Source organism: Lottia gigantea, assembly GCF_000327385.1.
Source record: "Lottia gigantea unplaced genomic scaffold LOTGIsca_48, whole genome shotgun sequence".
In the NCBI taxonomy this organism is placed as follows: Eukaryota; Metazoa; Mollusca; class Gastropoda; family Lottiidae; genus Lottia; species Lottia gigantea.
Genome location: NW_008709663.1, coordinates 1597958 through 1620087, shown reverse-complemented (window position 1 = coordinate 1620087; position 22130 = coordinate 1597958). Strand labels below are relative to the sequence as shown.

The 22130-nt window shown below is 34.4% G+C and overlaps 1 protein-coding gene across 1 annotated transcript in view; it reads right to left on the bottom strand.

The window, feature by feature from the left end:
• The window catches only part of LOTGIDRAFT_125029 (hypothetical protein), a gene marked incomplete at both ends in the record, with an annotated part of 92788 nt that extends 72035 nt beyond the window's left edge, over positions 1-20753 (bottom strand). The window contains 20 exons of the mRNA XM_009061452.1: positions 372-631; positions 1123-1315; positions 1695-1847; positions 2018-2134; positions 2563-2760; positions 4088-4395; positions 4996-5104; positions 5847-6061; positions 6627-6813; positions 7082-7268; positions 8057-8213; positions 11179-11263; positions 11869-11931; positions 12228-12359; positions 12730-12836; positions 14887-14985; positions 15888-16125; positions 17612-17711; positions 19110-19198; positions 20706-20753. Of these exons, the coding sequence (XP_009059700.1) occupies positions 372-631; positions 1123-1315; positions 1695-1847; positions 2018-2134; positions 2563-2760; positions 4088-4395; positions 4996-5104; positions 5847-6061; positions 6627-6813; positions 7082-7268; positions 8057-8213; positions 11179-11263; positions 11869-11931; positions 12228-12359; positions 12730-12836; positions 14887-14985; positions 15888-16125; positions 17612-17711; positions 19110-19198; positions 20706-20753 (3045 nt within the window). The remainder of the gene's footprint in view (positions 1-371; positions 632-1122; positions 1316-1694; positions 1848-2017; positions 2135-2562; positions 2761-4087; positions 4396-4995; positions 5105-5846; positions 6062-6626; positions 6814-7081; positions 7269-8056; positions 8214-11178; positions 11264-11868; positions 11932-12227; positions 12360-12729; positions 12837-14886; positions 14986-15887; positions 16126-17611; positions 17712-19109; positions 19199-20705) is intronic.
• Positions 20754-22130: the final 1377 nt, after the last annotated feature.

Here is a 22130-nt window from a genome sequence, read left to right as displayed (position 1 = left end):
CAATTTACATGTTAAGGAAACAAATTCGTCTTCCAGAATGACAGGTTAGGAAAAGGGAATATGAAAAGGTTCAGATTTTTATGAATTTGGCTAATTTTATGCATCTTTATGTCATATTTATGGTTCAGCAATTGACAGAATAATAACTGTAAAGGTACGAGCAAACGTCGGTCGTTTTCTACCATGTCGATAATCACGAATCTGATTGGATGATGACGGTCTGTCTTGCAGACGATAAAACTATAGAAGACCAAAATCTTTGATCAAGAAAACTCCCAAATTAAGTATTTCACTGAAAATCAAGACAAACTGTTCCATTTCATGAACCCATATTTCCTTTTGTCTAAGACATCATTTCAAATTCATCTTACCACATTGTCCTGATCAAAAACTTCTACAATAATGGTGGGAGGGTTGTCTACAATATCTTCAATTAATCCATAAACATCTACTTCGTTTAATATCAGAAACTCATCCCAGGTCGGACTCAACGTCTCCTCGATCACCTGTGTACATATACTCTGTTCACTGAACGCGATACGAGCGAATGGATCTGACAGACCAGATGCATCTGAACCAATCAACTGTCTCGCTTGATACATGTGGGCTCGTAACTGGAATGTCTGTTTCTCTGTAAAAATAAAACAATAATCAAAAATTAATTGTATTAAATAAATTAATGACTGACTAAAATGCTGAATATTCCAATCTTTTAAGCAAAATTTTGTTGAACTTACTAATAGTAATAAGTTACTATGAAATAAAACAGAGTTCAAAGTTCAAATATTTTATTCCAATTCATGCTTCTCTATAAAGCAATAAGGAGCTGATTCAGATACAGGGTGAACACCTTTCAGAATACCTGATGCCACCCTTCTAGAGGTTGTCAACTCAGTATCTCTTTCAAAAAATTTTTTTTTGATATTTGTCAGTTGCGGAGCCAAAGTGGGGCAGAGGGGGCAGCCGCCCTCCCTCGCAGCCCCAAAAGCAAGTTTATCAGGCAAAAATCTCATAACTAGGTTGGAAATTCAGGCAATACCAGATATTTCGCCCCCCTCGGACGTAAACCTGGCTCCACCACTGATATTTATGTTTGTCAACCTTGCATCGGTTGATGTTTACCTGTAAAGTATATAAATGGTGGGGGAACAGCTTGTGTTTTAGTTGAATGTTTTAACGCTTTAGTTTCCTCGTATCCCATTGGTAGTCCCTTCAAATAGTCTTTTTTATGCTTCAGTAACCCTAACCATATATACAACTGTAGTTTAGCCTGGATTGTCCAGCCTGATTCACCATCAGCTTTCTTACCAGGTAACTAAAACAAAATTAAAAATTTTTATTAAAGAATAATACTTACCTGACTTGTGTTACAAAAATATTAAAACAGAACCTGAAACATGTTGTTACTCAGAGTTTCACAATCTTCACTGAGGTGACTGAGTAACAACATGTTTTGCTGTATAATTGATGTTATGATGTTTATGAGAACTATTTAGGGGGGACAGCCCCCGAAAAATTGATTCTGACAACCGACCCCACAACTTAACACCATACAACATTGCCCCTACAGATATATTACTTGCCCCTTCAGATATATTACTTGCCCCTCCAGATATATTACCCTTCGAACAATCAAGTCAGGCCATGGGCCTGGAACGTGCCCTTTAAGCTTGTCTGAGTTGATGATAACTCACCTTGAGCAATAGGGTAACAACCTTCCCACAATCCTTGCCCTTCTCTTCCTCGACAACCGAATATATAATATCTCTAGCAGACAATCGTTGGTAAGCGATTCGTTTCTTGGAAGCAATCATCCAAATATAAACGTCTGGTAAAGATGGCTGGGGCTGAAATTAAATAACAAAACTATTTCACACTCTAATAACTCAGTCTGTACCAAGTGTGTCGTCTGCTAGGCGCTTAAGTGCCATGGGATTGAATACTCCCCAGGGTAAGAAAAATTCTGAAGAAGACTTCAACTTAATTAACGCTAAAATAAAAATGAAATTGAGCTTACCTCATCTTTAAGTTTACGTAGTTTTGACAGACAGTTATTACCAGATCTCATTTTCTCTTTTAGATTATTCTTCGTTATCGTGGCTTTAACAGTACGAGCCAAGGTAGATAACTGGTCCTGGAAGAGAAGCAACATATAATAGTCCATGAAGTCCACAATAAAACTTGTAGCAAGTTTGTCGTCTGCTAGGTAATAAGTTGCCTTGGGTTCGGATCTTAAACATTCGAAAAATTCTAATGCCACAGTAAGTGTTTCTGACAATCAGCCCAACGTCAGCTTTCAACCAGAAATTTTTTGTAGGGTTGAGAAAAAAAATATTTAAGTTTCATTTAGGGAGTCTAGAAAAATATCAAGTCTTTTACATCCTACTTTTCTGCATTTTTACGATAAAAGAGAGCTTTCAATTATCTTATATTACTAGAATTGACCCCTTGACAATTTTGAGTCTCCTTCTCAGCAATCTTGGAAATGATTCAAAAAAGGTCAACCTTTAATTAATTATTTATCCTTAGTCACTCAAAATAAGATGAAAACTGTCTACCTACCATTTGTCTAACCAGTATCTTGTGACGTTCCCGATCTAGTTTAGTTTTACCAGCTGAGGCTCCACCCCCACTTCCTTTCACCAAGGAAACAAAACGGGAACATCCATGACCTAATTCTTCAAACACTCCCCGTAGTCGTCGCTCTGGAAACGGGATTTCTTGTCGGATCATATCATGAACTTCTTGTAATCCATCATCCTGTGAAAAAGATTGAATTATAGTGAATATCTATTAAACAAACAGACCTTATCTAGTTAGTATCTTCAAATATTGCCCCTTCCCCACCCCCTTTTAATATGGGAAGGGGCAATAAGGGAATCAACGAATCTTGTTCTTGATCAGAATAACACATACTGCCAAGACTCAACGTCCCTAAACCTCACTACATCATCAGATCGATAAGGGCCAATGAGTATTTGTTTTGCAAAACGATAAGGGCCAATGAGTATTTGTTTTGCAGAACAAGGAGGGCCAATGAGTTTTTGTTTTGCAGAACAAGGAGGGCCAATGAGTTTTTGTTTTGCAGAACAAGGACGGCCAATGAGTATTTGTTTTGCAGAACAAGGAGGGCCAATGAGTTTTTGTTTTGCAGAACAAGGAGGGCCAATGAGTTTTTGTTTTGCAGAACAAGGAGGGCCAATGAGTATTTGTTTTGCAGAACAAGGAGGGCCAATGAGTATTTGTTTTGCAGAACAAGGAGGGCCAATGAGTATTTGTTTTGCAGAACAAGGAGGGCCAATGAGTATTTGTTTTGCAGAACAAGGAGGGCCAATGAGTTTTTGTTTTGCAGAACAAGGAGGGCCAATGAGTTTTTGTTTTGCAGAACGAGGAGGGCCAATGAGTATTTGTTTTGCAGAACAAGGAGGGCCAATGAGTATTTGTTTTGCAGAACGAGGAGGGCCAATGAGTATTTGTTTTGCAAAACGATAAGGGCCAATGAGTATATGTTTTGCAGAACGATAAGGGCCAATGAGTATTTGTTTTGCAGAACCAGGAGGGCCAATGAGTATTTGTTTTGCAGAACAAGAAGGGCCAATGAGAATTTGTTTTGCAGAACCAGGAGGGTCAATGAGTATTTGTTTTGCAGAACGAGGAGGGCCAATGAGTTTTTGTTTTGCAGAACAAGGAGGGCCAATGAGTATTTGTTTTGCAGAACCAGGAGGGCCAATGAGTATTTGTTTTGCAGAACAAGGAGGGCCAATGAGTATTTGTTTTGCAGAACAAGGAGGGCCAATGAGTATTTGTTTTGCAGAACAAGAAGGGCCAATGAGTATTTGTTTTGAAAAACAAGGAGGGCCAATGAGTTTTTGTTTTGCAGAACCAGGAGGGCCAATGAGTATTTGTTTTGCAGAACAAGGAGGGCCAATGAGTATTTGTTTTGCAGAAAGAGAAGGGCCAATGAGTATTTGTTTTTTCTTGCAAGATATTATTTTCAATGCAAACATTTGAAAGTTAAACAAAATATGTCCTGATTTGGCTGAAAAAAAACTAACTAGAAAACAACAAAGATATGAAATAAACCTACCAATTTATCGATGATTTTTTCAATGATATTAGAATTATAAAGACGTCTGCGATGATCTTCGAACTGCTCCTTGAGGTAAACGCACGGTTTGTCTGCATAGTACGGCATATGATAGTAAATCTTGTCCTTCGTAACTGGTTTCGTTGCTCCAGTAGTGCTCATCCATTTTGGAATATTGGCACTGAAACTCATTCCTGGTTCCACTGGATCCTCATTCTCAGATCTGGAATCAGCCTCCTCATCACTTTCAGAATCCTTCGAATCCTTTGTAGGACAGTTATACCCGTCTAGTACATTACCAGCATTACCTGGAATAAGAAAGAAACAACTATATTTTACAAAGATAACAATTTAGGTTCACAGTTAAGGATCCTTTCTACCAACTGGTCCTTGGCCAAACCTCTTTTTAATGATTTTACAAGGATAACAACTTAGGTTCACAGTTAAGGATCCTTTGTACCAGCTGGTCCTTGGCCAAACCTCTTGGCATTGATCTTCCCAGATTATCCGTACCCATTTACAGCTTGGCTGACTGGAATTATGAGTGAAGATCACTTATTCAAGGTCATCAGACTATCACATGCCGATCAAGATCGGAACCCACAGCCGTCATTTGTTCGACGTAACCAAGCAAATGACATCATGTAAAGAACCAACATTCTAACCGACTGTGTTATAGAAACTCACAGAGAAAGGTAGTAGAAATAACAAAGATAACTAAAGAATCTCTTGCTAGTGACTATACAAGGATAACAACTAAAGGATCTTGTGTACCAGCTGGCTTTGTAGTCCTTGGCCAAATTCCTCAAGGAACAGTGGATTCTTCGCCAAGTCTCAAATCAATCTTTCCCTGATTCTCTAGATTACTATTTGTGACTGTCGCCATATCGTTAAAGGCCTTAACTTACCAATGCTGATTTCAAAATGGAGTGATTTATCCGACATCTTTTTATCTATCATTGTAGATTCCATCACACAACCAAATAGAAAATATTCTTCAGGTTTACCTGCGGCATTCTACAAACAAAAAAATTGAATGGAGTGATAGTAGAAATGTAAAATGGAATAAACACACTTCTTTAAGAAAATTAAACATGTAATGTTTCAAATAATAAGGACATAAAATATAACAAAATATATAAGAACCTTGTTAATCTCTCATTTATTCTTAGTTATTATATATCTATGTTTTATTCTTTCATTATTTCATCTGATGACTCTTAGCGTAAATTAATGACTGGAACTGGAAACTGGAAGTTAATTTAGTGTAAAAGATTGTAGCCTCACGTGTTTATTGGAAGTAGATATGAGATACGAAAGGATGGCTCAGTCGATGAATAGGAATAGTTGAGTTAGTCTGACCTGACGGCCATCTTGTCATCATCATCCACTCATCTATATGTTTATGTTTGTGATGTCCCCCCCAATGTTTTTATGTATTTTCTTTCATCTTCAATGTCTTCATCAAAATATATATCATCAATCATACAAGACTTTTCAATGACGACACGTGTAAACGTGAAACGTTATGTGCGTAATATTTATCAAAAAAGCTGCATCACTCAGTAAGAAAACCAAAAATCTCATCACAAGCATTTACTGGCATGGAATCCAAGACCTTTAGGTTAGCATGCAGACACTTTACTTGTTGGTCATGTTAAAGGAATTGTAAAGAGATTTTCGAAATTTTTTATATGTATCAGGGATACGCTTCAATTCAAACCATTCTGATTTTGACTATTTAATGAACGATACTTACATCTGCTACAGGTAGAGTTGATTCAACTTCAACAGTGGCTGGCCCTGTATCAGTACTATCCATAATCTCTGTTTTTATTGCTACCTGAATTCGACCGCGATATGATACACCCTCTCCCAGTCCGTCGTTAAGATGTGTATGTTCGTCCATAAACTGGTAATATCTCGTTGATCCATATAAATTAACCCAGCATGGTCCATAGGTTGGTAAAAATCCTGGAATATCCAATCAAAAATAGTTTTGGGGAATTTTGATATGTGGGTGTTACCTACATGTTTACTACTCAAATTGATCTCACAATGGCCATTGGTTGACCTTGTTAATGGAATTGGAAACAAAATAAAAGTGATTCTAAAGAGGTTTTCTAAATTTATTATGTGTTACATTGTTAACATCAATTTGCATCATTCCAATTTTCAATCAGACATCTGTGGTTCCTGCAATTCCACTAAAACTAAGTGTTTCATGACATCACCTATCACAAAATATATTTTGGTGAAGTAAGGCCTTCTCAATTGATCAAACACTTAGTTTTAGTGGAATTACAACAACTACAGACGTCTGACTGAAAATTGGAATGGTCCAAATTGATGCTATCAATGTCCCTGATACACATAAATATTGTAGAAAACCTCTTTACAATCTCTTAATAGAAAATTTCTACCCTTATAAAAGCAGGAAAGTATGAACAACATATTTTATATTAGAAATTTAAAACTCCACGGACTTAAGGTTGAATATAACCCAGTTAATGCAGGCATAAGAGTAAAATTGACATACCTTTCTCTCCTTCGTTAGATATCTGTGATAGGTCTATAAAATGCGTTCCTATAATATGATCATTTACACTGTCCTTGTCTCGGAGCTGAATCCGGAATCGTCGACACAATGGCGGAAACATCTCGGTAAATATAATCTGTTCGTTCCAAATGGGTTCGTACGATCCTTTCTTAACAGATGTTCGACCCTGAAGAGAAAGTGAGAGGTCAAGATTATATTCTTCAAACTGTTACGGCCAATCAGATGGTTTTATTTCCACAAGAATCTGAATTAATCTCAGTCAAACACAACTGTAGCTGTCTATCACTACCTGTGTTTATTATTTAACCCTGCACACTCACCAATCTTCAGTAGGATTGTTTGCTGATGTCAAAATATCTGGTCATGTAGTCATGACTGAGATGTCTATAGCAGCTCTCTCCAGAGCACCTTACCAATTATATAAATGAATTTACCTTTTGTCCAGCAAAACCAACTTCAACATAAGGATCCACTAAATCATTGCTTTCTCCTGTAAAAGCTTTTTTAACATTAGCTACCAGACCAGCGTTCATCTTGGGTAGACCCTCGGCTTTATAGATTTTAACGTAGAATTTGGCTCGTTGTCTGTCAGCAGGTACGCCATCTGGTAATAGTAAGTTACTGAAATTACGGGAAAAAATAATTTTAATGAATTAATATATCAGGATAATGTGTAAAATATATTTCTTAATTACTACTGTAAATAGTTTTAAACTATCAACTATTTCTACTGAAGAAAACGGAGAAAACAATTTTAACAAATTGATTTATCAGGATAATGAATAAAAATATTCTATTGCTACAGTAATGGTTTTTTCAGATTATAGATATCGATACAAAATGTTACAATCCTTCTCCATCAACTTAGCCAGTGCTTTTGATAAATCTTCTTATACAACATGTGATTATAGCTCAAAATGTATTTGAACTTATTGTATACTAGACAGTTTTCAAAGAATTTCTATGATTAGTTTTGTATATCTGGGTATTTATAAAGTCTAGGGATAATTAAACATACTGGCTGTTTGTACCGTCATGATGCGTGTTCTCTATGGCTGCTAACAACAGTATGGATAAGATAAGACACAATAGGCCCACTAGTTTTTGTTTTTTTTAAAGCGTGAAGCCATTTTGATTGTCAAGAATGATATTAAGTGACTTTGTTAGGGTTAGGTAGGGATGGCCATATGTTTTCTTAATTTTAGTGGAATTGCAGCAATCACAGATGTCTGACTGAAAATTAGAATGGTGCACATTGATGCTACCAGTGTTCCCAGATACACATAAATTTTGTAGAAAACCTCTTTACATTCTCTTTAAAGAAAATTTCTGCCATTATAAAAGCAGGTAAGGTAGGGATGGCCATATGTTTTTTAATGCACATTTGTTTCTTAAAAAAAAATCCTCACCCTTCAATATCATCCTCATCTTTGTCTGTTTTCGGTGGAACTTTAACAGAATCACCTTTACCAATCACCGAAATATCACATTTTAAATAACCTTTAACCCCACTGCCAAGGTCATCTGGGTCCGTCAACATCGCCCATTTATGGTAAAATTGATGATCTGAAAATAAGGCCCAAATTTTAAAAATTGTCATAAGAAATAAGCTGTGATATTATTTTGAGAAATTTGTGAATTTTGATGAAAGTTTAGATTTTTAAAGAGATATGGTTTTAAAAGATAATTTTTTCATTTAATTTATACAAAAAAATATTTCAAATTCAAGCTGTTAATTTTTAATTTTAAAAGACAAAATTTGTATCAGTCTAGCTTACTTGTATTAATTGAAAAAAAATTGATATATTTCTTCAAATGAAAAGTTCATTAGCTGATACCAATGTTTGGCCAAACTGTTATTTAGGATTCAAGTTTCATTTGCAATTTTGATTGTTAGTACTTGGGTTTTTTTATTGAATATTGAATTGAACCCATCCAAGAAATTTTCAGAATGCATTTGACTGGAAATTTCCCAATGTAAAAACAAATTTCAATGCAATACCAGTATTGATTTGAAGTTGATATACGAGTTCACATGAATACAATCAGTAAAATTTGATATACCAACTAACTTCATCTTCACAATGTCAAGCTATCACTAACTGCATCTTATACCTTGACAATAGCCACCTATCTTGTATCATGAACGTTTGTAAATACAGTGTTTTGATTGGATTGAACATTAATGAATACCACCAATCAGAGCCCTCAATAGAGAGTTTTATAATGTTAAAACTGTTTTTGCTGAGGGCTCTGATTTGCTGCATAAGCTGGTATACAATCCAATCAAACTGCTACATTCTGTGATACAAGAAAGGTGGCTAATGCTGTCAAGGTATAAGACAAAGTTTGTAATAGATTGACATTGTGAAGATGGGTCAAGGTATAAGACAAAGTTTGTAACAGCTTGACATTGTGAAGATGACCATTTTGAGAAGACAGTAGATTTTGCATAGATTCACATTCTCAATATAGAATTCTAATTATAGAAACTGAGGTGAGTAATCTGAAAAAGTTTCTTAATGTGTTAAAATTTAATTATAATCTAAAAACTTTACTTGAAAAAATAGACATGAAAAATTTCTTAGCGTTGATTAAATAATTGCAATTTCATGAATGGGTAATATCAAAGCTACAGAGTGCACAAAAACATTGTAAAAAAATATCTCACATATAACACTGATGTATAGTTTAATTAAAATTAGATCAAACTTTCCCTCTGTATTTTTATAAGCTTGTATTTTTTATACAGTCACTTAAGTTATGGTCTAACTACAGCTCTATTGAACGTTCGTCTAACCTTCTGACCTAACTCGACTTTCGTCAAATTAACCTTTTGACCTAACTGATGATGTCTGCTTTAACCAATCAAATTTCTACCCTGTCCAACACTGGCATTTTGTGACGCAGTGTTCATCAGTCAGATGTTTCGCACTAGTCCAGCTTAAATCAAATGTTAGTTCAACCTTTTGTGATTTTGGTCTGAGCATGCATCACATTTAACATAAAAAACCTAGAAGAAGTTTACTTGAATATTACAATATATATATATATAACATTTAGACCTAGACTCCTTTTGTCTGCTGTACGCAGGCATATAAACATCTATATGCATGTAGCGACCAATACTTACTACATATGTATGTAATTAATCATGCGTTAAGATATAATCCAGCCAATGACAGTCGGGAAATACCTTTTCTGGGAATACCCTGACGTCATTCTTGCTATTTCAAGATCTGCACAGCATTTGTGAGGGCAAAAAATCACTCAATTGTCTATCAGTCCGTGCTACGTGAAGACTTTTGTTTATACGTAATATAGATTGCCAATAAATGGAATTGTTTTAACTTAAAATAGATTACGGATTCATATTACACTAAAGGAGTCTCAGCCTCACTCAATAAACAATATAATATTACTTCATAATAAAAGAAATATCTACTCATAAAAAATTATGACTAAAACTAAAACAAAAGAAAAATCTACTTTTACAAAAAAATAATACGCCATTTTACTCACAAACTAGGAAGAAAATACAAAATGGATACCTGGTTGAGCGTAAACAGTTGAAACGTCTAACTTATAACTTCCCAAAGCTTTATTAGAGCGTAATAAACGTCCTGATTGACATGCCTGTAGAGAGTTCACATGCAAAAATATTATAGAACCACAACCAGAAATATATAGGTTGATCATCCACACAAGCTCACACCCAGGATGCAAAAATAATCAAGAATATAATGTGCATCTATTGGTGGTTCAAGATTTTTCAAAGATTACCTGTAATTTGTGAAATTTATGACCCAGATATAACATTATGCACATGCATCTTTTAAAATAGAAACATCAAACATTTCAGAATCATAACAAAATGAATTTCAAATTTTCAGGTATCTCCAATATTTTAATTAGTATAAAATATCCTTATGCAACTGAATATTTCAAATTTTGTATTTCAGGTTATTTTTGCACCCAATTCTCCATTCTCACATCACAAAACACTCCGAAATAAAGATAACACCACCCTCTACCTGTTTTTGTTCATTTATCAAAATTTTATTATTTTCAAGAAATTATTTCCAATGATTTTAACTCAACAAATCTGTATTTTTGAAAAATTCTGATTGGTATTGGCATGGTAATGATATTTTCAATGTTTTTGTCGAATCCATTTTGTTTAATTAAAATTCTGATTGGTTTTGAAGCATGATTTTTACTGAATATTGTACATAAATTAAAATCTATATATGTTCTGAATTAGTGAAAGGGAAATACGAAAACTTTTCGAAATTTTTTGAAAAATTAAATATCATTTCTGCTACTGATTAACTTATCAATATTACCAATTAGTAGAAACATCAAAATTTAAAAAAAACAAAGAAAAAATACTCATGCATATAATTTGCCGCAGGAAAGAGAGAAAGAGTCAAAAAGCCAGAAGATATAAACAGTGCCGCCACCAAATATGATTAAAAAGATTTGAAAAAGCCATTCCCAGGGAAAGGATAAAAATAGTAACAAAAAATACCCGCAGCTAAGTATACTGTGGCGACATCTATCTTAAATCTACCGATTTCGGTGCCGGAACGTAAAAAATTACGTGAATGAAGTACCTATGAAATGATGGTGGGATGTGAAAAATCATGAAGTGAAGAAATCATGAAATGGTAGTGCCATGGGAACAAGCTTGGTGTGGTGTTTCTATGCACATACATTGGTCTGGGTGAAATATTTTTTTCATAAATGTGAATCAAAAGGATCAAAATGTTAAACTGCCTAATAATCTTTAAAAGTGACATAACTAAGTCCATTACATCATTTGGGATTCTATGACATCATTTGGGATTCTATGACATCATTTGGGATTCTATGACATCATTTGGGATTCTATGACATCATTTGCTTAGTTACATGGCCTAGAAGGCCCAGATAAGCATTTCTTTTGCGCTTGTGCAGGGTCTGCCATTTGAAGCTTTGAGGACCTTTCTTACACTTTTTTGTTGAGGAGCCAACACTTCTGTTAAAAGTGAGCTATGTTGGGCATAAGTTATCTTTTATCGTTATTCTAGTTGACCCAGTTGAATATGGGTATGGATAATTTGGGAAAGAACATTGTTTGAAGACCTTTAATATTTCTTCATAATTTAAATGGGTACTGAATGATCTAGAGAAGATTGTGATAAATATTGAAAAAGACAACTTAAATAAAAACACTTACCGTCAAAGTTATTATTTTATCAAACAGCATCACAGCTGGTAGGTGAAAATCAAACACAAAATACTAAAATAGATAAAATAAAGTTTAACATTGTAGTTTCCTACTCCTGATTGGATGCAGTGGCCAACGAGGTAAGGTCAAATTTGTCAAGAGAGACACTTCATCTACTCTTAACCAAATTATGAAAATAACAACAGAAACTAAAAGTTTAGTGAACAAACGAGAAAGAGCTTGTTTAAAATAAAATAGTGACCGGAATCTAACATATCAGTTATTATTTGAAGACATTACTTGTACGAGAACCTGACTCAATCATGGCCCTCAAACACTCACGTAAACTCGAGATAAATATAACATACCTCGTTGTAATAGGGACAATTAGTAGATTCCTTGACGCTGGTATATTTTTTATTGTCTCCAACCTGACAGCAGACAACAGGATCCATATTTAAACCAGCCAGCTGTCTCGCTTCTATTATCGTTATACAAACCTACATTACAGATTAAGACTTAATAAATCTAATTCATGCGTCAGCGGCTCATGACAAAAACATAAAAAAAAGTAACGTTTTGTCACTGCATAAAATCGCCACCTTGACGTCTTTAACACCTCCTTCTCCATTCTCATTAGCTCAAACCTTATGAAAATTTTTCACCCTCAATATTGACTTATCAGAAGTGACTCTGGATGCATGCAGGATGTTGATGGAGTATCTAAGGACACTAGACTTCCTTGATGATTGACAGTGAGATTGGCTAGTCTTATTGACAAGTGTATATTTATTGTGGTGTATTAAATTGAAATAATTATACAGTTTATTTAAAAAGCTCAATGTTAAAAATTCTTTTTATTTGACAAACCTGAAAATCTTGTGATTTATTCAGTGAGATTGAATCAAATAAGGGTTTCTGTTTCTTTCTGAAAAATATAAAAAAATTGGTTGTTAACGACGCATCAGAGATAATCTCTTTCTACTGACTTTGTGGAAATATTTCTTGAAGACCTCAGTAAAATCAGAGCTCGGTAGGCACGGCAAAAAAGATTCGTAAAATGGAATCAGGGGCCTTATTCTTTGAAATTCAAATAAGAAAAAATCAAGATTTAAAGAAATACAGCAATTTGATTGGATAATAAAACTGAATTTATAATCAATTTAACTGATTGACCAATCAGATGACTGGAACACTAAAATCATTTTAAGTAAAGTTTTCAAGAAAATAAGGGCCCAGGTCAACTGGCATCTTCACAATGTCAAGTTATTCCAAACTTCTTCTAATACCTTGACTACAATAGCCATTTGATGGGATTATACGCCAATGAATACATCCAATCATAGTCCTTGACCATCCAGACAGTAAACCTTATGTGCAGACTTTATGTTGAGGACTACTCCTGATTAAAAGGACAAGGGGTTGAGGTGATTGGTCATCACCATGGTAACAAGTAATACCTACCGTCTGTTTAAAGGAGAAGGTGTTGAAGTTAGCTGACTGTCGCTCCCCTGATCTTCCTCTATGGCTTTAGCTGCTGTCGCTGCCAACATGGAGGCCACTTCTGCTGCTTTAGCATCCAGGATATTTGAATCTGAAAACAAACATATTTCCATGAATATATCTTGATGCTATGACATTGTTTTTACAGTTTGAAGCTCTGGAATCCATTTCTAAGAATTCAGAAAGAATTCCAATTCAAAGAACATTGACAACTTAGATTTTTGATAAGCAGCATTAGCCTTCTAGTGTTTTATTTCCAACAGACAGGATGAAAATGAAGGATAGTTTAAGTGATGAACCTAGGTTACAAACAATTCATATACAAAATCTTTTAGTTTAATCTTCCTTTAAATCATGAAAAGTCTGAAATTATAATCTCCCTTGTCAGCTTCTTGTCACCAACTTGTGCGCTCTTTAAGATAAAATTATCCCCGGATGATTTTAAAGCAGTGCGTGTTAACTAATATATTGCCTGTTAAGATCGGCCTCAAAGGATGAATTATTTGTCATTTTCTTATAGTTTAAAGGAATTAAGAGGCCATTTTTCTTAAAAGCTTAACACATCATTAATAAAGTTGGAAAAAAGCGGTTTATATGAATGCTTCAAAAATCTTGTGTTTTTAACATACCATATATGTATTGTAACAAAGGATTATGGGGTTATAAACAAAAAGTAACATTTTATCTCTAAAGTTTCAATAATTTCATGTTTACATTCACAACTTCAACTATCCATATTTCCTGTATTTAGACAATGGTAAGTTATACATGCATACATTAATTGTTTTAAATCAGTAGTATTGTAAAGTATCAATTCACAATCGTGCCATGACATATCGTATCGTATTTATTCTGACTGATATATCCTGCTGATACTATAATTAAAGGGACTTAACTCATTTTAGAGAATCAATGTCATAGCCAGTATCCAAAATTTGAAGCCTTACAGTAATATTACCATTCCATACCATAATTAAATTTCAAATGTAAATATTATAATACAGTATTATTATATTAAAATTTTACTTTATTTTAACTCCATTACAGAGAATAATCTGTGATATTAATGTATATTTTGATTTTTGATAATAACCATGAGATACATGTTTCAGTTTTTGAAATATTGGACTATATTGTATATTTGTTTAATCATAAAAAAAGGGAATCTCTCTGTTCTGCTGAAGAAGACCCCCACAGGCCGAAACATTTGGAAATAAATAAACCAAGTACTAACGATCTGAACTGCAAAACATAACCCAAAATCCAAAACAACATATTGGTGAACCATTAGTAGTAGCTAATAAACTTTCCACATGAAGAATATTTATCTTCAAAGAGTTCTGTTTTTTTGGTTTGAGAGAATCTCTCCAGATTCATAATACATAGTGTGGCTTGTCTTGTTGTCATAATTAAAACTTCTTGCTCAATACTTAGATTTCAATTGTTATGAATGATGTTACAGGATGACCAAGGGTAGGAATCAATGGATCAAGTTGTCATGGTTTCTGATTTGAAAAAAGGAACCGCAACCTGTTCCTGACATCAACTTACCCAATTCCTCCGGGTCTATTAATAATTGAGAATCATCAGCTAGAACTTCTTTCTTTATCACTTTTTTAACCACTGAAGTTAATTTCTTGGCTCTGAATAAAAAAGAAAATTAAATTGAAGTATCACAAACTGAAGACAAAATTTTGGAGTCAGCCCCTCCAGCCTATATCAATGATAAGTGGAAATTGTAATATCTGACTTATGTCGGTATTGAACCCTCTACAGGTGTGGCGCCAGGCAGGGTATGCTTACTCTTCTAGACACCTGGTACTACTGTTCATTATGAAATACTTCCTCACTTATAATTGATATACTGCCTCATGTGAGCAGTTTTGTGCCAGACAGAGTATGCTTACTCTTCTAGACACCTGGTACCACTTTTCATTATGAAATACTTACTCATTTACTATTGATATACTTCCTCATGTGAGCAGTTTTGTGCCAGACAGGGTATGCTTACTCTTTTAGACACCTGATACCACTTTTCATTATGAAATACTTACTCACTTATAATTGATAAACTTCTTCATGTGAAAAGTTCATTAGCTGTTACCAATGTTGATTTGGGTTTAAGGTTTTGTTTTGCAGTTCGGACTGTTAGTGCTTGGTTTATTTATTTACTCTCAGGTTAGTGAGTAAGTGTTTAACCCTTTCAACCCTAGCGGCCAAACTCTAACGCAATATATACCTAAGCAGCCGGTATACCGGCCGTTACTAAGTGACATCATACAATGTTAACGTCATACACTTTTACTTTTATTACTTGGAGTTCAGGGTATATGACGTTATATTTCATTTACACTCAGGGTTCAAAGGGTTATTTCACTGAGCCGCTGTAGCTTACTAAACTTGGACTATTTACTAATAGATTACTCTATCCTATTTTACTAAAGCTTAGACAGACGTGACAACTTTACAGTAATTTCAGTCTTACCCTAAAGATGTCTTAGCAATGGACATGGGAGATCTTCCACCAGACGATGTCCGAGACGCGATACTCAGTCTGGAATCTTTCAATGATTTTGACATGTCGGACATCACTGATTCTGAATCACCCAGAGCACTGGATCGATCTAGACTAAGCTGATTACGTTCATCTTCTGATAACGGTCTCCGTAGATCATCGCTGGTCAGTTTCTCGAAGCCTCCTTTCTGCCAATGACCCACACTGCCATCTGGTGCATTGTACGTCAGCTCAAAGGTGATTGTTGTCTGCAAGGGAAAAAAACAAAATACAAATTGTCTAACTTAATTTATTTTCAAAACATCACGTCTTGTTTGAATCTTTGGTGATTCAAAATATCTGATCAAGATACTCGGCTTGGTCTTTGACGACATTTCTGATTTACAGTCGAGAGCTCAAGTTAGACATAACTTTTAACAGTAGCCAAGTCAGTTAAGAGCTCTAGTCAGACGTGACTGGTAAATATAAACAAATCAGCAATCTACAGCTCTAGTCAGACATGACTGGTAAATACAGTCAAATCAACAGTCTAGAGCTCTAGTCAGACATGACTGGTAAATACAGTCAAATCAACAGTCTAGAGCTCTATTCAGACATGACTGGTAAATACAGTCAAATCAACAGTCTAGAGCTCTAGTCAGATATGACTGGTAAATACAGTCAAATCAACAGTCTAGAGCTCTATTCAGACATGACTGGTAAATACAGTCAAATCAACAGTCTAGAGCTCTAGTCAGACATGATTGGTAAATACAACCAAATCAACAGCCATATAGCTGTAATCAGATGTGACTGGTAAATACAGTAATAACAACATCCCGGATTCCTAATACTGTAAATAAACCAATTTGAAATTTCTATCTTGTATGATATTCCATTACGAAACGATTATAGCAATCACAGATGAAGGATTAGAAAGCTAAGCCGAGAGGATAACAAAACATCGTTTTTACAAGATGAAATTTCGATTTCTGGCAATGACAGATAAGAACGTCTTTTGGCATTTAACAGAATAAAATGGCGCGCTGACATTTTTATAAGTTACGACAGGAATTGCGACATTCTTAATCTAAAATTACTGATAAAACTGAAGATAGCGAACCAGAGATTCTGTAGGATCAGAGAAAAATTATTCCTGATTAATTACATTGTCTGGGAACGGTTCTTCCTGCTTCACTGTACAAAGTCGTATCTTCAAAGGGGGTGGGGAATAGGAATATAGAATTCAACCTTTGATTCATAGAAACTGTATAAAAAAAGTCAACCTTCATTTCCAAATTCTATTTGCTGTACATTTTTACGACTGAACTTCTATTTCTTATGGTAAATTTGTCTTGTTTGAAGAAAATTCTGTGAATAATGATAATCTGTTACCATACCCCTTACTTCAGTGTATAACAAGAGTTTTTTTAAATGCAGTGATTTGATTAGATTATACACAGAGTTCTTGACAGAAAGACTAAAGAATGAGGCTACATGTGTATTCGGGGGGCTCTGATTGGCTGTATTTGCAAGTGTACTATCCAATCAAATACAAACTTCCATGATACAATAAAAGTGTCTAATGATGTTAAGATATTAGAAGCAGTTTGTAATAGCTTGAGATTGTGAAGATAAGACGCGTCAAGTCTTGTTTGTTAGAAGAGAAACAACCATTGTTAAGCCACTAAAATGATTTCAAGTTATTAGATAAACTGTGTAAAAGTTGACATTGTGAAGAAATACCAGGCCTACCTTCATGACAACATTGTTGGCATCCAGCAGCGAGTCTGATATTTTGACACTTCCAACTTCTATCAATTCTTGTAAAATCATTCGGAATGTTCCAATTAGTCTGAAATAAATGGAAATCATCAATTAATAGATTCATCAGTTGATATCTATGAATTTTCAAGAATTCCAAATTTGATGAAATCATCAAATGATCAACTTATTGTCCAGATTGATATCGATGGGTGTCGATTTCCAAATTGAGATCGATTATCGATGGCAGACTATCGATTAATATTTGAAATATTTTAAACATGGGTTTAAAGGCTCAAATTACAACAGTTAGCTGTGAACACTATTACTGATTAGCTTAGCAAAAAATTCCCGTTTCTGAGACTAAAGTATGATTGGTCAAAAAAATGGCTTATCTGACCCTTTAACATAAAAGTTTTGGCGAATCTTGAATCTGTCACTTTCATTCAGTCAATGTCTGGGAATCGAGTCTATAGAATTGTCTTTGATTTACCCAACACGTCCGTCTGTATTTGTCATTAGAAAGATTCCAATTAGACGCAACATGGTTGAAATTTACACAACCCCTGTCTTATTGACAGAACGTTAAATAACTCGTCTCCAACCGATTGAAAGATAAAGTTTGATGATTTGACATGAAAGAGGAGTTATTGGATTGATGACAAGGAACAGCAAAATTAGAAAGTCGTCTTGTTTAATCTTTTTCTTAAGACAAATACAAGAATCTCAAATGTCAAAGGGATTGTAAAGAGGTTTTGGAGATCTGATATTGTAGATTTCATCACTTTCTGAAGAATATATTTATTTATCACTTATGATTCTTTCTTCTGTATGTGTATTGGTGACACTGATAGCAGCAAGTTGCTATTCTAAATTTTCAATCAGACGTCTGTGGTTCCTGCAATTCCACTTAAACTAAGTGTTTGATGACGTCACTAATTGCAAAATAAGATTTATCACATAACACCTTTCGCATTTTGTGACATCATCAAACACTTAGTTTTAGTGGAATTGCAGGAACCACAGACATCTGATTGAAATTGGAATGGTGTAAATTGAAAAACATAAACTGTTCATGGTGAACAAATCATTAGTCCACATGTCTAGAAGGACTAGGCTATGTTTATACGTATATCAATCTTAAATAGCCTTCAGTCTTCTTCAAACTTGTCATTTGAGATTATTTTTAACTATTAACTATTTACAGAATGCCACAGATCAGAAGGATAAATTTTGTATCAAATTTGCTTAATTATGATAAAAAATAGTAGGTTCTAATTTTGGTAATATGGTGAAACCAGTATCTATTATTCCACTAAAACTTGGTGTTTGATGATGTCTCTAATTGCTTAAGGCCTGACATTAGTGATGTCATCAAACAAGTTCTAGTGGAATTGCAGGAACCACAGACATCTGATTGAAAATAGGAATGCTGTAAATTGATGCTATCTGTGTTATAAAATGTTTGAGTTATGAAGATTTTTCTTACCTATTGCTGAGATATTTATTATAATTATAAACTTGTATATCAATAATCTCTTCTGCTTCCACTGGTCTGGCCACCGGCCATTCAAATACCTGAAATACACAGACAAATATTAAATACTGGGGTAATATCAACTACAGGGGGAAAATATTTTAATGTATATAAACAAGAGAAAATCTTTAACGTGCACACCATCTAGCACACAGGGTCTCTGTTTATTGTCCCATCTGAACGACTAGACATGTCAATCCATGTCAATCTCTCCAGACTGCAGCATTGACAAGGTATTATCTTGACCTATGCAAGGATTGAACCCTGGTCCTTTATGTTAGCGAGCATGCCTCTAACTTGCTTAGCCATCACAGCTCCCTTGTGTCAGCTTTATTTCGAATACAAACTATAACTTGTCTAATACCTTGACTTCATTAGCTACCTTTCTTGTATCATGAAATTTTTTAAATGCAATGAATTGATTGGATTGTTAAATATAAATACAGCCAATCAGAGGTCTCAACAGAAAATCTGCAATCACTATAATAACAGTCTTTATGTTGAAGGCTCTGATTGGCTGTATTCACTAGCATACAATCCAATTAAATCACAGTCGAAGGGGAAAATATATGTATTTTTGGGGGTTCTATAACACAGTTGGTTAGATTGTGTTGGTCCTTCATGTAATTTGCTTGGTTACGATGATCAAATGGCGTGTAAAAGTCAGATGACTTTGAATAGTTCATCTTAAGTCATAATTCCAGTTCAATTCATAAGACTCAGCTGCAAATAAAGGGTATGGATAATCCAGGAAGATCAATTGTAAGAGGTTTGGTCAAGGACCTGCTGATAGACAAGATTTCGTAAATTTCGTAAATCTTGTAGTAATTCCAGGCGATCCAGTTGTGCAATGGTACAGACAATCCATGAAAGATCAATGCCATAGAGGTTTGGCCTAGGACCAGCTGATAGGCAAGATCTTTGAACTTAATTGTTATCTTTATGATCCTGTTTCTACCGTAGGGATTAGAAAAAGTTTCAATCTTGATCAAAAATGAGTTAAAAAACCAAAATGATTAAATTATAAAACTAGAAAAAACCAATAAGAATGTCAACACGCTAGTAATAATAGACAGGATTATTGTTAATTATTTCTTGCGTGTTAAATTTTCAACATTGTAGAAGCCGGGTAGACTACATTTACCTCAATCAATAAAAATCTGTACAAGCAAGATAATTCCGTTAATCAAAATCTCGTCAGAAGCATGGCAAAATCCAGAGTAAAAGTTGTATAGTAGTGGACTCCTCCAAAGAGCAGTACCATCAGGTGTTTCAAAAAGAGTAAGCATGGTCTGTGAAATCAATATATTCTGAAGTGCTAAGAACGTTTCATGAATATGCGGCCATGAATTCAGGTTCCAACAAATCAAATACAAAATCACGAGAAAAATCCAAAAATTCCAAAAATTAAACCCTAATTTAAATGTTTTTCCCACATGAAGGAAAATTCAGAGAAATCTAAGGCCTTATTCTCAAAATCATGTTTTTAGACAAATTTGTTATCTAATTTCAAATGGAAATGGTCCCTGGAGATACGTGTTTTCTTACCTCATCAAAAAGTGCTGTTTCATCGCTGTTTTCTACTATCTTTGTATAATGATGTACTCCTGAAATAGAGAAAAATTTGAATATTCAAATATAAGGTGTCAAAGGTCACAAACAGGAACATGCCTAATACTAATGTTTGATGAGGGGAAGCCCAGGGGTCTGGCCCTAAAAGCCTACAGATTTCAGATTACCTGAGGTGAATTTTCAGCATTTAGAGGGCGCATTTTCACTTCAAAATAAGAGCTATCTGAGCTGTCTGAGGTCTGAGGTCTGAGGGGGAAGAGGGCATGGCCCCATGGCTCATCCCCTGAATAACATTCATTATTTGAGTAACATGTTGAAGCAATGTAGCAGCTTTAGGTGATAAAAATAGATAATCTAATTATTCACTGAACCAACTGATAAAATATTATTTCAGATATCCCTATCTCTTTTCATAATAAAAAAACTGAATTTGAGTTCATCTACAATCAAATATTAATCAGACTACATCATTTATTCCGTTTGCCACATGATCAATTACGTTTACATACCAACAATGCTAATGAGACCAACTTTTAATTTTTAGGTTTATTTCTAAAATTTAAATTCAGTCTCAAAAACTATTCATGTGCCCTTAGCATAACCAAGATTATTATTAGATTATTATATTATAGATTACAGAGGAGCCCTGATAACAAACTTGTACAACCCCTCTACAACCATCAATACAATTTTATGGTATACTACTAACTCTAGGGAGTAACACAGTTTTATGGTATACTACTCTAAGGAGTAAAATATCATAAAATTGTGTTTGGTTATTTAATGTGATCTCTACCCCTAAATGTCGCTAAAGGATTATCAAAATCCTTATTTACATCACTGTCTTGACAACAGGGTCTACTCCAGCCTATATCATGTGATACATATAAACAATATGGCCCACCTCCAATATTACTCTTGTAGCAGATTGAGCAGATTTTCTCAGTGAAAATAGCCAAATACAGAAAAATTCTAAGAACTGATAAAAACCAGAAGTACCAGAGTACATTGATAACTTTCTGTTTTATTTTTATCTTCTAATTTAATTATTGACGCTATATTTTTAGCACGTAGCTGACAACTGAGAACTTTAACACGTCAACCTAGCTTTAATGATCGACGTGGCTTGTTTTATTTATACAGATATTTTTTTATCTCCTTGACAGAGTTTTTGTCAGAATTTCTGCGTGATAAACAACCAGTACTGAATATTTCACCTTTACCCTTTAAGGCCATTGTTCACCTTTTTGGGGTCTAGAATATATCTACATAATCTATACTATAAATGTATGAAAATTGCAATAATATGGCAGAGTCTCAAGAAAAGACGAGTCGATATTTAAATTTCAAACCCAAAAAATACTAGACACACTTGGTTTTGACGGCTCACATTTCATTGGT